The sequence below is a fragment of the Lasioglossum baleicum genome, chromosome 7 (genome assembly GCF_051020765.1).
Source record: "Lasioglossum baleicum chromosome 7, iyLasBale1, whole genome shotgun sequence".
In the NCBI taxonomy this organism is placed as follows: domain Eukaryota; kingdom Metazoa; phylum Arthropoda; class Insecta; order Hymenoptera; family Halictidae; genus Lasioglossum; species Lasioglossum baleicum.
This window is the reverse complement of record NC_134935.1, coordinates 14,736,757-14,749,045: the sequence shown is the minus strand read 5'-3', so window position 1 is coordinate 14,749,045 and position 12,289 is coordinate 14,736,757. Positions and strand designations below refer to the sequence as shown.

At 43.3% G+C, this 12,289-nt stretch overlaps 2 protein-coding genes across 4 annotated transcripts in view; both read left to right on the top strand.

The window, feature by feature from the left end:
- The first annotated feature begins 638 nt into the window (after positions 1–638).
- On the top strand, positions 639–4,907 carry LOC143210925 (uncharacterized). Of its 3 annotated transcripts, none has more exons than XM_076428221.1 (7): positions 843–965; positions 1,127–1,270; positions 1,391–1,443; positions 1,527–1,596; positions 1,703–1,899; positions 1,979–2,192; positions 2,273–4,907. In XM_076428221.1, exons 4-7 carry the CDS (start codon positions 1,560–1,562, stop codon positions 3,934–3,936), a joined length of 2,112 nt encoding a protein of 703 aa, XP_076284336.1. In that variant the 5' UTR covers positions 843–965; positions 1,127–1,270; positions 1,391–1,443; positions 1,527–1,559; the 3' UTR covers positions 3,937–4,907. The 3 variants fall into 3 exon arrangements, with proteins under 3 accessions (XP_076284334.1, XP_076284336.1, XP_076284335.1); XM_076428220.1 differs by having other exon boundaries at positions 849–970; XM_076428219.1 differs by having other exon boundaries at positions 639–1,270.
- A 975-nt stretch (positions 4,908–5,882) lies between these two features.
- The window catches only part of LOC143210912 (unc-112-related protein), a 65,850-nt gene continuing 59,443 nt past the window's right edge, over positions 5,883–12,289 (top strand). Inside the window, exon 1 of the mRNA XM_076428190.1 lies at positions 5,883–6,424. Coding sequence (XP_076284305.1) covers positions 6,286–6,424 — 139 coding nt within the window. The 5' untranslated portion in view covers positions 5,883–6,285. The remainder of the gene's footprint in view (positions 6,425–12,289) is intronic.

Below are 12,289 nucleotides of genomic sequence, written 5' to 3'. Positions count from 1 at the left end.
AAGAGGTTGCGAGTGGCGCGAAATTCAAACGTGTTGAATACTATTGAGATTTTTAAAATTTGAATAATAAAACCGCCACTGATATGAAACTGAAATATTTCATCGCGAATTGTTCTGTTAAAGAGATATATGAATATCCACAGGCTCGTTATAAATTTATTTTATATTTTATATTAACATATATATAATCAAGTACATATATTCATTCGCAATTATCTAAAATTTTCAAATATTGGCATATGCGTATGGCGTATTTACCACACCTAAAATCATCGGTAGCAACTAAATTCGTTGCCAGTTTTTAACATAGGAGTCGACACTCCCTGATGGCAACGCCAAATGAAAATAAAGAAAGAAGGAAACAAAAGGACCGCTTCATCTTCAATCAAAACAAATATAATAGATTGGTCGCCGCTTTAAAATTTGTTTCCTCCTTCTCGAGCATTCTCGAGGCGCCTGGAGCGTGAAGGCGGTGCGCGGGAAAAACTGTTCGCTGAGACGCCACAGATATACGACTATATAGCCGCTATGCCGCTATGGCAGGCTTCAACGCTTCGTATGTACTTCAAAAATATGCGTCCAAAACAGTAACGTATCTATCAGTATCTATGATGAGGCGATGATGTATCAGAGCCCTGAGATAGCTATATCGGCGGGAATGTACCGGTATAATTGACGGGACGCACAGTGGTCCAAATGGACGACTTAGGAGTGCAAAAGTCAAAGAACCAAACATGTAGTAAGCTCCATGGAGATCATATCAATTTCTTAAAATTCTGCATGGCGCTCAAGGTGCCACATTTCCTCGAGAAGCGTACTTTACTGAGGCTGAAAACGCCGCGCATGCGCGAAAAAACGTATCCTGGTCTGGGCACGGTACTGGAAAAACGCAATTCCCGCGCTTTGAATTTTTACATATTCGTACATATTCGTACTAGCTGAGCATCATTGTTCGCCGAATACATGTAATGTGAGATGTTTGTTAAACAATAATTTGTTTGTTATAATACCTGAAGCTGCATTCAAACATTTACCGTTTTTATGCGAGCTGATATACATTTTTCTACGTGTTATAACTATACATATCGTTATATAAATACTCATAACCTCTACATGGCCGCCAAAGTGAAAGTAGCAAAGAAGAAACGAGCAAATGGATATCAATTGCCAAATGCAATATCTCCTGGCGAAATACTAACAGATATAAAAAAAAGTCAATGGATCCTTGACAAATCGATCGGTGTTGGAGGATTTGGCGAAGTTTATTCTGGTAAGCATGTACTCCTATTAAAAATCGTGTTTTCGTTCGTAAATAAACCTTCACTTCATACCTATCTGAAAGTGATAACTATTATAATAAGATAATGATGAACTGCTTTGATAATGATAGCTGCTCCGTACACTGGCAAACGTCCGAAGAATTTTCCAAATGTAATTAAAATTGTAAGTATTTAGCAAGAGAACAGAAGACCACAATTGCTTACACTTAATTTTTAACAGATTAATATATGCAATGGAATTTGTAGGAACCACATGGAAATGGACCATTGTTTGTGGAAATGCATTTTTATATGAGAAATGCCAAGCTTAAGGACAGTAAGTACTAGAGTTGTATATTTAATCAAACGATTCATTAATGTATTCAAATTTTCAAATACAATTATCTAGATACTATGAGAATAGAAAAATTATTTATTTTTAGTTATGGCTTGGAGGAAGCAGAAAAATCTTTCAGGCCTTGGAATGCCTCCTTACGTGGCCTCTGGAAGTCACGAGCACAAAAATACTAAATACAGATTTATAGTAATGGATAGATACGGTGCGGACTTGTGGAAATTGTTTGAAAAGAACAAGAGACGATTTCCTGAACATACAGTCTATAAACTAGCTTTACAAATAGTAAGAAGCATCGCTAGTTGTTTTGATTTCGCTCATTTATAATGCAACTAATTTTAAAAAGAAACATTTGGGTTTTTAGGTAAATATATTAGAATATATTCACTCGAAAGGATACGTACACGCAGACGTAAAAGGGGCAAATTTATTATTGGACCGGAAGTCGCCAAATCAGGTTTACTTGGTAGATTTTGGGTTAGCATCTCGTTACACGACAAAAGATGTATACGAGCGAGATCCAAGGAAAGCTCATAATGGAACCATTGAATATACCAGTAGAGATGCTCATATGGGAGGTAATGATATTACCAAATTACATTTTGAAATTTTCATTACTTTCTTCTGAATGTTCGAATAAATTTTCTTTTTATTCTAGTACCTACAATGCGTGGTGATTTGGAGATTTTAGGTTACAATATAATTCACTGGTTATGCAGTTCCCTCTTATGGGAGAAAACCTTATCAGATGTAGCTAAAGTGCAAAACCAAAAGGAAGAAGCATTTGCAAATATCCCAGAATTTTTAAAGAAATCTTTCAAAGAATCCGTTCCGAGCCCTGTGCGTAAATACATGTCTCAACTAGCGAGTATGAAATTTAATGACGTGCCAGATTACGATAAATTCAAGGAAATATTAACAGAAGGCTTAAAGAAATTGTCGCATAAACCCGACGGAAAATTAGAATTTGAAAATAGCGATGATCAACCCGAAGTTTTAAAGTCTACTCCGAAGAAATTGAAGAAAACAGTAGAAAATGAAAAAAGTCCGGGAAAACGTAAAAAACAAGTATCAGATGATGATGACTCTGACGAAGCACTGTCCAAAAGAATAGTTGAAACAACAGTAAAAAATCGAAAAAGTCCGGGAAAGCGTAAAAAAGCAGCATTAAATGATGATGAATCTGAGGAAGAGTCCAATAAAAAAATAGAAACAACAATAAAACGTCAAAACAGTCCGGGAAGACGTACAAAAGAAGAATTAAATAGTGAAGACTCTAACGAAGCACTGTTCGAAAGAATACTTAACAAAACAGTGAAAAGTCGAAAAAGTCCGGGAAAGCGTACGAAAGAAGTATTAAAGGATGAAGACTCTGACGAAGCAGTGTCCAAAAGAATAGTTGAAACAACAGTAAAAAAGCCGGGAAAGCGTACGAAAGCAGCATTAAATGATGATGAATCTGACGAAGCACTGTCCAAAAGAATAGTTGAAACAACAGTAAAAAATCGAAAAAGTCCGGGAAAGCGTAAAAAAGCAGCATTAAATGATGATGAATCTGAGGAAGAGTCCAATAAAAAAATAGAAACAACAGTAAAACGTCAAAACAGTCCGGGAAGACGTACAAAAGAAGAATTAAATAGTGAAGACTCTAACGAAGCACTGTTCGAAAGAATACTTAAAAAAACAGTGAAAAGTCGAAAAAGTCCGGGAAAGCGTACGAAAGAAGTATTAAAGGATGAAGACTCTGACGAAGCAGTGTCCAAAAGAATAGTTGAAACAACAGTAAAAAGCCCGGGAAAGCGTACGAAAGCAGTATTAAATGATGATGAATCTGACGAAGTACTGTCCAAAAAAATTGTTGAAACAACAGTGAAAAGTCGAAAAAGTCCGGGAAAGCTTACGAAAGAAGTATTAAAGGATGATGAGTCTGATGAAGATTTTCATAAAAAAATAAAAACAACGGTAAAAACTCGAAAAAGTCCGGGAAAACGTAAAAAACAAGTATCAGATGATGATGACTCTGACGAAGTACTGTCCAAAAAAATTGGCGAAACAACAGTGAAAAGTCGAAAAAGTCCGGGAAAGCTTACGAAAGAAGTATTAAAGGATGATGAGTCTGATGAAGATTTTCATAAAAAAATAAAAACAACGGTAAAAACTCGAAAAAGTCCGGGAAAACGTAAAAAACAAGTATCAGATGATGATGACTCTGACGAAGAATCTTATAAAAAAATAGTTAAAACAACGGCAAAAAGTTGGAAAAGTCCAGGTAAACATACGAACAAGAAATTAAAAGATGACGGGTCCGATGAAGAATCGTAAAAATATAAAAACAGCAGTACAAAAATCAAAAACGTTCAGAAAGGCAGAGAGAAATGTTAAATGATTATGAATCCGTCGAAGATTCGTGTTAAAAAATAGTTCAAAATGGAAAAAAATAATTTGTACTTCGTAAATAAATGTAACGAGAAAGAGACTTGTTAAAATGTGGATGGTCACAATTGAAACGGAAGATTCGAAGGTAGAGGTGACAAAATGCTCGGTAATTACATATACAGAAAAGGTCTGGCCACTCCGATTTTGATAAAATTTAAATATGTTATAGATATTGACATTTTGAACAACTTTTTCCTTTTCCAATATAGGAGGCTCGCTTTTAGTTTTCGAGATATTTGCAAAAAACTATCGCGAATACTGTATTGAATTTTTCGTATTCCTGCACGCTCCGCTGCAACGTAAACCTGTTTCGGTGCGGCGTTTGTTTGCATTTTGACTCTGTAGAGATGAGAGAGAAAACAGGGTCTCACTCTGGTCATGTATATAGGGTGAGCTTTCAATTTTGAAAGAATACTTCTGGATTTCCGTATGCGTATTCCTGTTTTTTCTCTCATCTCTACAGCGTCAAAATGTAAACAAACGTCGCACCGAAACAGGCTTACGTTGCAGCGCAGCGTGCAGGAATACGAAAAATTCAATACAATATTCGCGATAGTTTTTTGCAAATATCTCGAAAACTAAAAGCGAGCTCCCTATATTGGAAAAGGAAAAAGCTGTTCAGAATGTGTTGCTGCATAACATATTTAAATTTCATCAAAATCGGAGTGGGCAGACCTTTTCTGTATAATTACCAAATGCTCTACCACTCGAACGTATTGAGTAATATCGAATGTGTGTGTGTGTGTTTTATGAAAGAAAAATTGTTGTATTCGTGTGATTGAGAATATTGATGGCGACCATTCAATTGTTAGTCGGTAGTTTCTCAATTTTTGTAATAAAGTTTTGGTATAAACAGATCATTTTACTCTTTATTCGTTTATGAATTGTTGGATGTTTAAAATGGAGGTTTAGAAAGAATCACAATAGCATAAATAGGTAGGGGCCATAAGAAGAGGACGCTGCAATCAAATATCCAGTCGGTGAGGCAGACATTGCATTGAATGTTCTACTGTGGATGGCGCCACAATTCAGTTAAAAGACTACAGCTATCTCTATTTAGGCTCCAAGTTTAAATCGCATATTGCTTTCGAGCGATAGTATACAATTTATCACTACACCTACTTTGATATCGTTAAATACTATTATTGAAATAATTTGTTAGTGCAAGAATGAGGATGCAAAATGACAGAAGAAAATATCTAAATAACCAAATTCGATTATTAAGTCAAAAATATCCGCTCGATAATCCGTAACAAGTATACCATTTAAAATTACATTCAATTCGACCTAAACATCATTACAGCTCAAAAACGGGACATATCTCCCGCGGACAGTGTCCCCAAATGTGCACTCGCCGCACCTGACTCCGTCGAAAAGAAAAGAGTTTGGAAACTTTTCGTCATTTTGATTATGACTGGGGACGATGGTCTCGATTTGAAATTCGAATAAAATTCGTCGACACCGATGACGAGTTACGGAATCGGCGACCGCGGAGGGAAAGGAAACCGAGTTGTATGACGGGTCGTCGAAGGTGGATGCGGTCGGAAGGTTCGAGGAGTGGGGGTCAGAGGGGAATAGGGGGCAGGTGGAAGAAGGGAGATAGGTTATACAAGGATGAATAGAAGGCAGAGGAGGGATAGGGGGCAGAAGAGAGATGGGGGATACAAGGATGAATAGTAGGCAGAAGAGAGACAAGGGATTGTCGGAGTGTGTGTAAGGGGGCAGAAGGGAGATAAAACGTTGAAGGATGGTTAGGGGGCGGAAGGGGGGAGATAGTTGCGCGCGCATTCCAAGCGCGCGTCACTTGTAAATAGTTCTATTCTCGGTAAGAGAAGGTAGCCGAGCCGAGAGTGCTCGGCCCGACACCAGTCAAGGAACCAGCTGAGGCCTGTAGCGAACGATTCGAGCGCCTCTGCACGGGACTCGGAGCTGGAAGTCGTGCGAGTCCGGCTCGAGACGGCCAGTGTGTCGCAAGTGCGCCGACGAGTCGTGTTCGAGATCTGTTCTGACTCGGTCCTCCGATTGAAAAGTGACTGGAAACCACCGAGGAGAATCGGTTCATAGCTAGCAACAGTTTCAGATTATTTCCAAGTGTGTTTACGCAGCGGTGTCGAGTGCCGCGAAACCATGATTTCAGCTCCTTAGAGCCGAACAGTTCAGTGTGCCGCGAGCCCGAAAGAGAACGCGTCCGTTCGCATTTTATTTTCCGCTGTTCGTTTTGTTTTCTCGAGGAACATGTATTCCGACGGTCACGAGGTGGACGGCAGCTGGGTACTGCGTGTCTACGTGACCGATCTGCAAGTGGAGAGGAGTTTGCGAGTCAAGGGGGAGTTGCACATCGGCGGTGTCATGCTTCGTCTGGTCGACGATCTCGGTGAGTTCTGTTATTTAAAATTTTCTTCCTCGCAGGAATCGAAAGCGCGCGAAATCACAAAAATTCGAACGCGATCGGCCGCGATTTAACGCACGTGATATACGGTCACGTGACCCACCGAAGCACTATCCGTGGCTGTAAAGAATGCACCCGGATGGAATGCGGTTCTGATTGGTTATTAGGTGCACAAGATTGTGCTATTGGTCGGAGTGACATTGTCAGCGAATGAAATTATGAACAGGTAGGGCTTTACCTTGCCCCTCTGCCGTCCCGGCTGCCTTCTTTCCAGGCGCAATAAATCGCTCGCAGGGGCACGCGTTGGACCGTTATCGAGGCAGACCGGTTTATCTTTTGCGACAAAACGCGGCCTGTTTAATTAAAATGCTACTGCAATCTCGGCTCACTTAGCTGGAAAGTTGATTGAGATTTCACGTTGCGGGGATAGTGTTGGGATTATTGTATGCGATCTTGGTGCTAGTTGATGTATGTTCAAGTTTTTAAAAATTTAAAACTAAAAAATTATTAATTAAAAACTCTTACAGAAAGGGTCACGTTAAAAATCCTTAAGAAAGGGGTCATTTCCTCTTCTTCTGTAGACAGGTCTAAATGTTGCGAAAACATAGCGTGTATCACGTGATACTTACCGGGCCTCCGCGGCTCATGTTCGTATGTCTGCGTAACAGCGTCCACGTGAAGAGTCACGGTCGAGGAGTCATCGGTATGGTCGTGTTAAAAAGACGAAGGAAGGCAACAAACAATCTTGGAGCGTATTCGGAAGCGAAGTATTCCACGAATCGACTGGTCCGGTCTTTGAGGATACCAGGTAAAAGAGCTCTGGGGTGGGCTGGGTCGATAGGGTCCTCGTTGTTTCGTGGTGGCAGAGCAGCAACAAGTTGGGATTATTATCGCGTCGCTGGGGGGTTGTGTCTGATACCAGTTTTAGGGATTTAAGACGAACTTAGACGAAAATACATTTGAATCCTAAAAGTGGGATTTATTAATCTTCATTCAATAGCATAGCCAAGCAGAGTTTGATCCAATAGCCATCCAGGTTCTAAGGATTCAGGATGAAATTAGAAGAAAATGCAATTGTGACGTCAAGTTTTAGGAATTAAAAATGAAGTCATATGTAAAGGGATTGAACTATACAAAGTTAGGGGTTAGAGATGGACTTAGAGGAGCGTAGGTTAGGTCTTTGAGGACACCAGGTAAAAGAGAGAGTCCCAGGGTGGGCTGGGTGGATGGGGTCCTCGTAGTTGTGGCAGTGCAGCAACAAGTTGCTGGGGTTTATTAGCGTGTCGTTGGTAGGAACGCGCGACTGCACTCTCTCCCCCACCCGATGTAGCCGATGGGTGCACAAACTGAAGCGTGCACTGGGGAGTGGAAAAACTGGACGGTCGAACTAGTTTCGCCGTGACGGCGGCGGACGGACGCGACGAGCGCTCGGCCACCGAACCTCCTTTATATGCTAAAGGGGAGCTCCCACAGGCTGGTGGGACGACAGAAGAGACACGTGAGACAGCCTAGACAGCCTATGGTGCTGTGTGCTCTGTTCACCGTGCCGCCACGTAAAACGAAACACCGTTGCCCCGGCCGCTTTCCTCGCTGATAAGCGTAACCGAGACCCGGTGTCTGATTCCACTCGCGAATCGCCACCGGAGAACGACTGGTTCTACGAATTCCTTTAGCACCCTGCTGCCTCGGAACCCCCGGTTGCCAACCTGCGCCTTGGAATTACCACCAAAGTTGCTAGATTCTGAAACACAGTATTCTCTCCCTAACTGTCGGGAAGATCTCTAGCGTAGACTCAATAGTCTAACTAAGCAGAGTACCCAAGATTCAAGGAATCAAACTGAACCCAGAGGAACATCGACAGAATTATGAACCAGAGTCTTGCCGCCCAGGTTGAGAAGCTCTGCCCCAGATCCTCCATCCTAGGAACACGTAGGTGGTTTGAAGGAGTCAAATGGAGGTGGAATAACATCGAAGAAGGTCGGCTAAAGTGAGCCTCCTGCGTGGATATTTAAACGTTGTCGTTAACGGAGTAACGCTCGCAGAAACTGAACAGCTCTATCGCAGCAGGAAAATAACCGGGCCAAGATAGTTCCCGCAGGTCAATACACCGGTTAATTAATCACATTGGGAGTAAGCTAGCTTCATCCCCGGGCGAATTAGCCAATTTCGATCAATTGAGTCGGCCCATAGCCCACGTTCCATCCATTCGTCCGAATACCACAGGGTTCAGACCTCGAGAAGCCTCTCTCGCACAGCTGTCCTAACCGCGAGCCTATCGTGTCGCAATTGCTGTTGCAAATTGTCCGTGAAATTCAGGGATGCACCTCCGATGACCGACTTCGATGATCGCCGATCATTTTTCCCCTCGGTGTCTATTTCCGGCCGTTGAACGGTTATTGTTACGTTAGGTGTGCAAATAGATTCGGTGCCTTTTTTAAAATGAAACTTTACATTTATTCATGATGGAAGTGTACAAGATTATGTTCCGCAGTATTCTCCATCATTTCGTAGTATATTTCCTGATCTAGTTGGTAGATTGTAGACGCTTTCCCGGAAAAAGGACGACGGCGGTTTCCTGGGTATGAAGTCACCGAAGCAATTTCGGACCTGTTCCATAGAATTGCACTGTTTCCCGGACAAATTGTGTTGGAGGGGCCTGCATAGGTTCAACTGAAGCTATGACAGATTGGATAAAAAAGCACCGAACTCATTTGCGTACCTAATACGTATCGTTGTACGCGGTCACGATTTCGACGGCTGCGTCAACGACTCCGTATCGTCTTCGAAATAGAACGGATCCGACGGTTTATTTTCACGAGACGAAGCTTACGCGCGGGTCGTAATTCACACTTAGAGCGTGTATCGGTTCCTCGTTTTCATCCCTTTCGGCTTGTTTGGACGAGAGACCGTATAAACTGCTTGGTACCGCGTCCAGCCTTCTATTAGGCGTCCGTGTATTTTCGGCGCTATCTTATGAAGACGACAGAAACGGAGAGACGGAGAGAGAGAGAGAAAGAGGGGGGAGGAACCGGGCTTATTTTAACCCGCACTTATTTCCTCCGCACGATTTTTCGAGCCGCCACTCCGCCCCATCCGTTCCGCCGGGCCTAAAAGGGCCTCCACCGCCGTCCGACCTTTTATCCCTTCATTAAATCTCGTCCTCTGCTCCGTAACTCAGTTACGCGTCTTCTTTTTACGTCGCCGAGCCTGTTGAACCACGCTTCTCAAAAATCCCGGCGAGACGGCGGGCTCCTCCCGCTCCAAATTATGCGAAATTCTCTCTGTCAACCTTGGATTGATGGGACCAAAAATAGGGACGCTGGAAGTGCCAATAGTCGGCCGTAACAATCGCGGAAAATAGTAAAATTTCTAAATTATTAAAACTGGTGCAAAACTGTATTTTCGGAGCACCACATTTTTGATAAATTGATAATGATGCAGCAATGTCCTTAAATTTTTTAAATTCTTTTATTTTAACGTAGGAGAATTCTTATTGACACCCTGCCCCTGCATTGGGAAGCACTACGGAGTGACTCCGCCCCTCGCACAGGAGGATAAGGATATAATCCCCGCCCCGCGTGGAAGAAGGGAGCCATCAGAGGCGTTTCCCGTAAGTTCTTGCTCCTCCCACACTCTGTGTCGACCCATGACGAGGTTCCGGATGGTCGATTACGCCCATGGGTGGGGCGAGTGTTGCCTCTCCCATGGCTCCGGCACGCCCCGGGTCACTTTTACTGATAACTTCCTTTTGAGAGCAGAAGGAGGCTATTGCTCTCCAAGACCCCTCGCTGTCACCCATGTGAAATTCTTTGAGTCCTCTATTTCAAGTTCCACCAACTCATTCTTGTCATGAATGCATAAAATTCGCAGTCTACGTGTAAGACAGTTCATTGTACATACTAGATTGCAACATAAATAAGTTCGGTTGAAAGCACAAAGGCGTTCTAAATTTGAAGGTTCGGTTACTGTCATTGTAGACAGTCACTGTAGACAGTTATTGTCTACTGTCTCTTATATCTGCAGTCATTGTGAATGCACTGTGATTCAAAGGAGTCAGCAGACTCTGACTCGCAGTCAGAGGTTATAGACTTGATGGAATATAATGCTGTGCTTTATTAATAAATCAAAAAAGGTGAAATTGTTTGATGACAACGAATCAAACATTTGGATGAATTTCGGAAAATTAGGGCGTTCTGTTACTCTATTTGAAAGATATTATTTCTCCGAAGGTTTTCTCCCGGCAGGGCCGAGGCGTCGCCTCAGGAGTGGACGTGGCAGAAGACCACTTCCGGTGCAGGAGGATTTTAATCGCGGTGTTTATTCGTTGCTCGCGGTACGAGTAGATAAGTCGTATCTGGAAGATATGCTCTTCTGCGGGTAATAACGAGAATTCCACGAAGGCGTCGATATCTGCTTCTCCCGTTGAGGCTTCGACAGGTAGACCATCGAGTTAGAACACTTTTAATTTTCTTCGGAAAGGGATTTTTTTTTCGGACCACGTTATTCCAAAATTGTGTGAGAAAGAGTTGGGGGTACGCTAATTTACAACGAACCCGCTACATACTTCAAAAATTGGAGTTCACCCAGTGGTTCGCGGCGTTTTCTCGCAAGCAGAGACGTTTGATCGGTCCTTGCAATTCGAGGACTCGTCGCAGATGTCACGGAGATCGTTCCCAGCGGCGCAGCAGCAGGCACTTCGATATGAATGGCGAAGAGTGTCGATCGAGAGACGGTCGGAGTGTCTCGTATCGTTCTCCGATGCATTTGTATCGCGTTAAACGTGTCTTTTACAAGCGGTCTCGCGGCCGTTTAAGTGGCGAACGATCGAGCGTCGTCGCAATAGCTTTCAGTTAGCGAACCGTCGACCTTCGCCGCGCCAATGCGTGCGAGAGTCCGTCTTGTTTCATTCTTCGAGAACCGGTGTCGCACGAACACCCGGTATATATTTACATAGGGTTCTGCCGCGAGGAGAGCGAGGCGTCGCTGCTCTCGAAGAGGTGGCCGGGCACCTGTACCACTACGGTAACCTGTCAAGCTGGAAGGGCAAGAAAGGACCACGTAACAAAAGCTCCTGCTCTGTCGGACATCTCTTTACCTGCTCGACGTCCGACGGATCTCCTAGACGTGCCTCGGGCAAGAGACCCATGGATTTTCGGCTGGTGGAAATGCACGATGGTGGACCAACCGATTGTTAAACCTCCGCAGGTGCACCGTGGGTCAATTGACGCCAGAGATTCGGGATTCGAGATTGTGACGAGTCTGGGGATGGTTGGAATCTTATTTTGAATACTTGAGGCGGCTTGGGAGTGAGTTTGTCATCATAGAATCAACCTGGTCCATGGCTGAAAACTTTTTAATGAATCCTGAAGATTGACCAATTTCGATGACATTGCGGATTGTTGGCGATTTAGGATCGCAGATTCGTGGGCGCGAAATCTATAGAAAAGAGGAGAGGCGCGTGGCACTCCGGTCGCATAATTAACGCTCGCCGGGTGGACACGTGCGCGCGCGCGCGCGCGGCCGCTCGAGGAACGCGAAGCAAGTCGGGGACTCGAAAGTACCGTACCATCAGTAACTCGATGACAAGACTACATTCTTCTTGTCTCGCTTCTGCGAAACCGAGCGAGGAGCGTGTGGCGTTGCTGGGAACGAGTAGCGTCTCACCTGGACACCTAGGTGTGCGAGTTTAATTAACCATAGTCGAGTAATAAGTGGGATGGAGAGGCATTGTTCGAATCTGGACAGATGGAGGAGCAAAAGAGGATCTTGATATTTTCTAAAGATCCGCTTGATCTTACCATTGGTCTCATCTAATTGTTTGATGACCTCTTTGCCTCTGGTAGCAAAAAT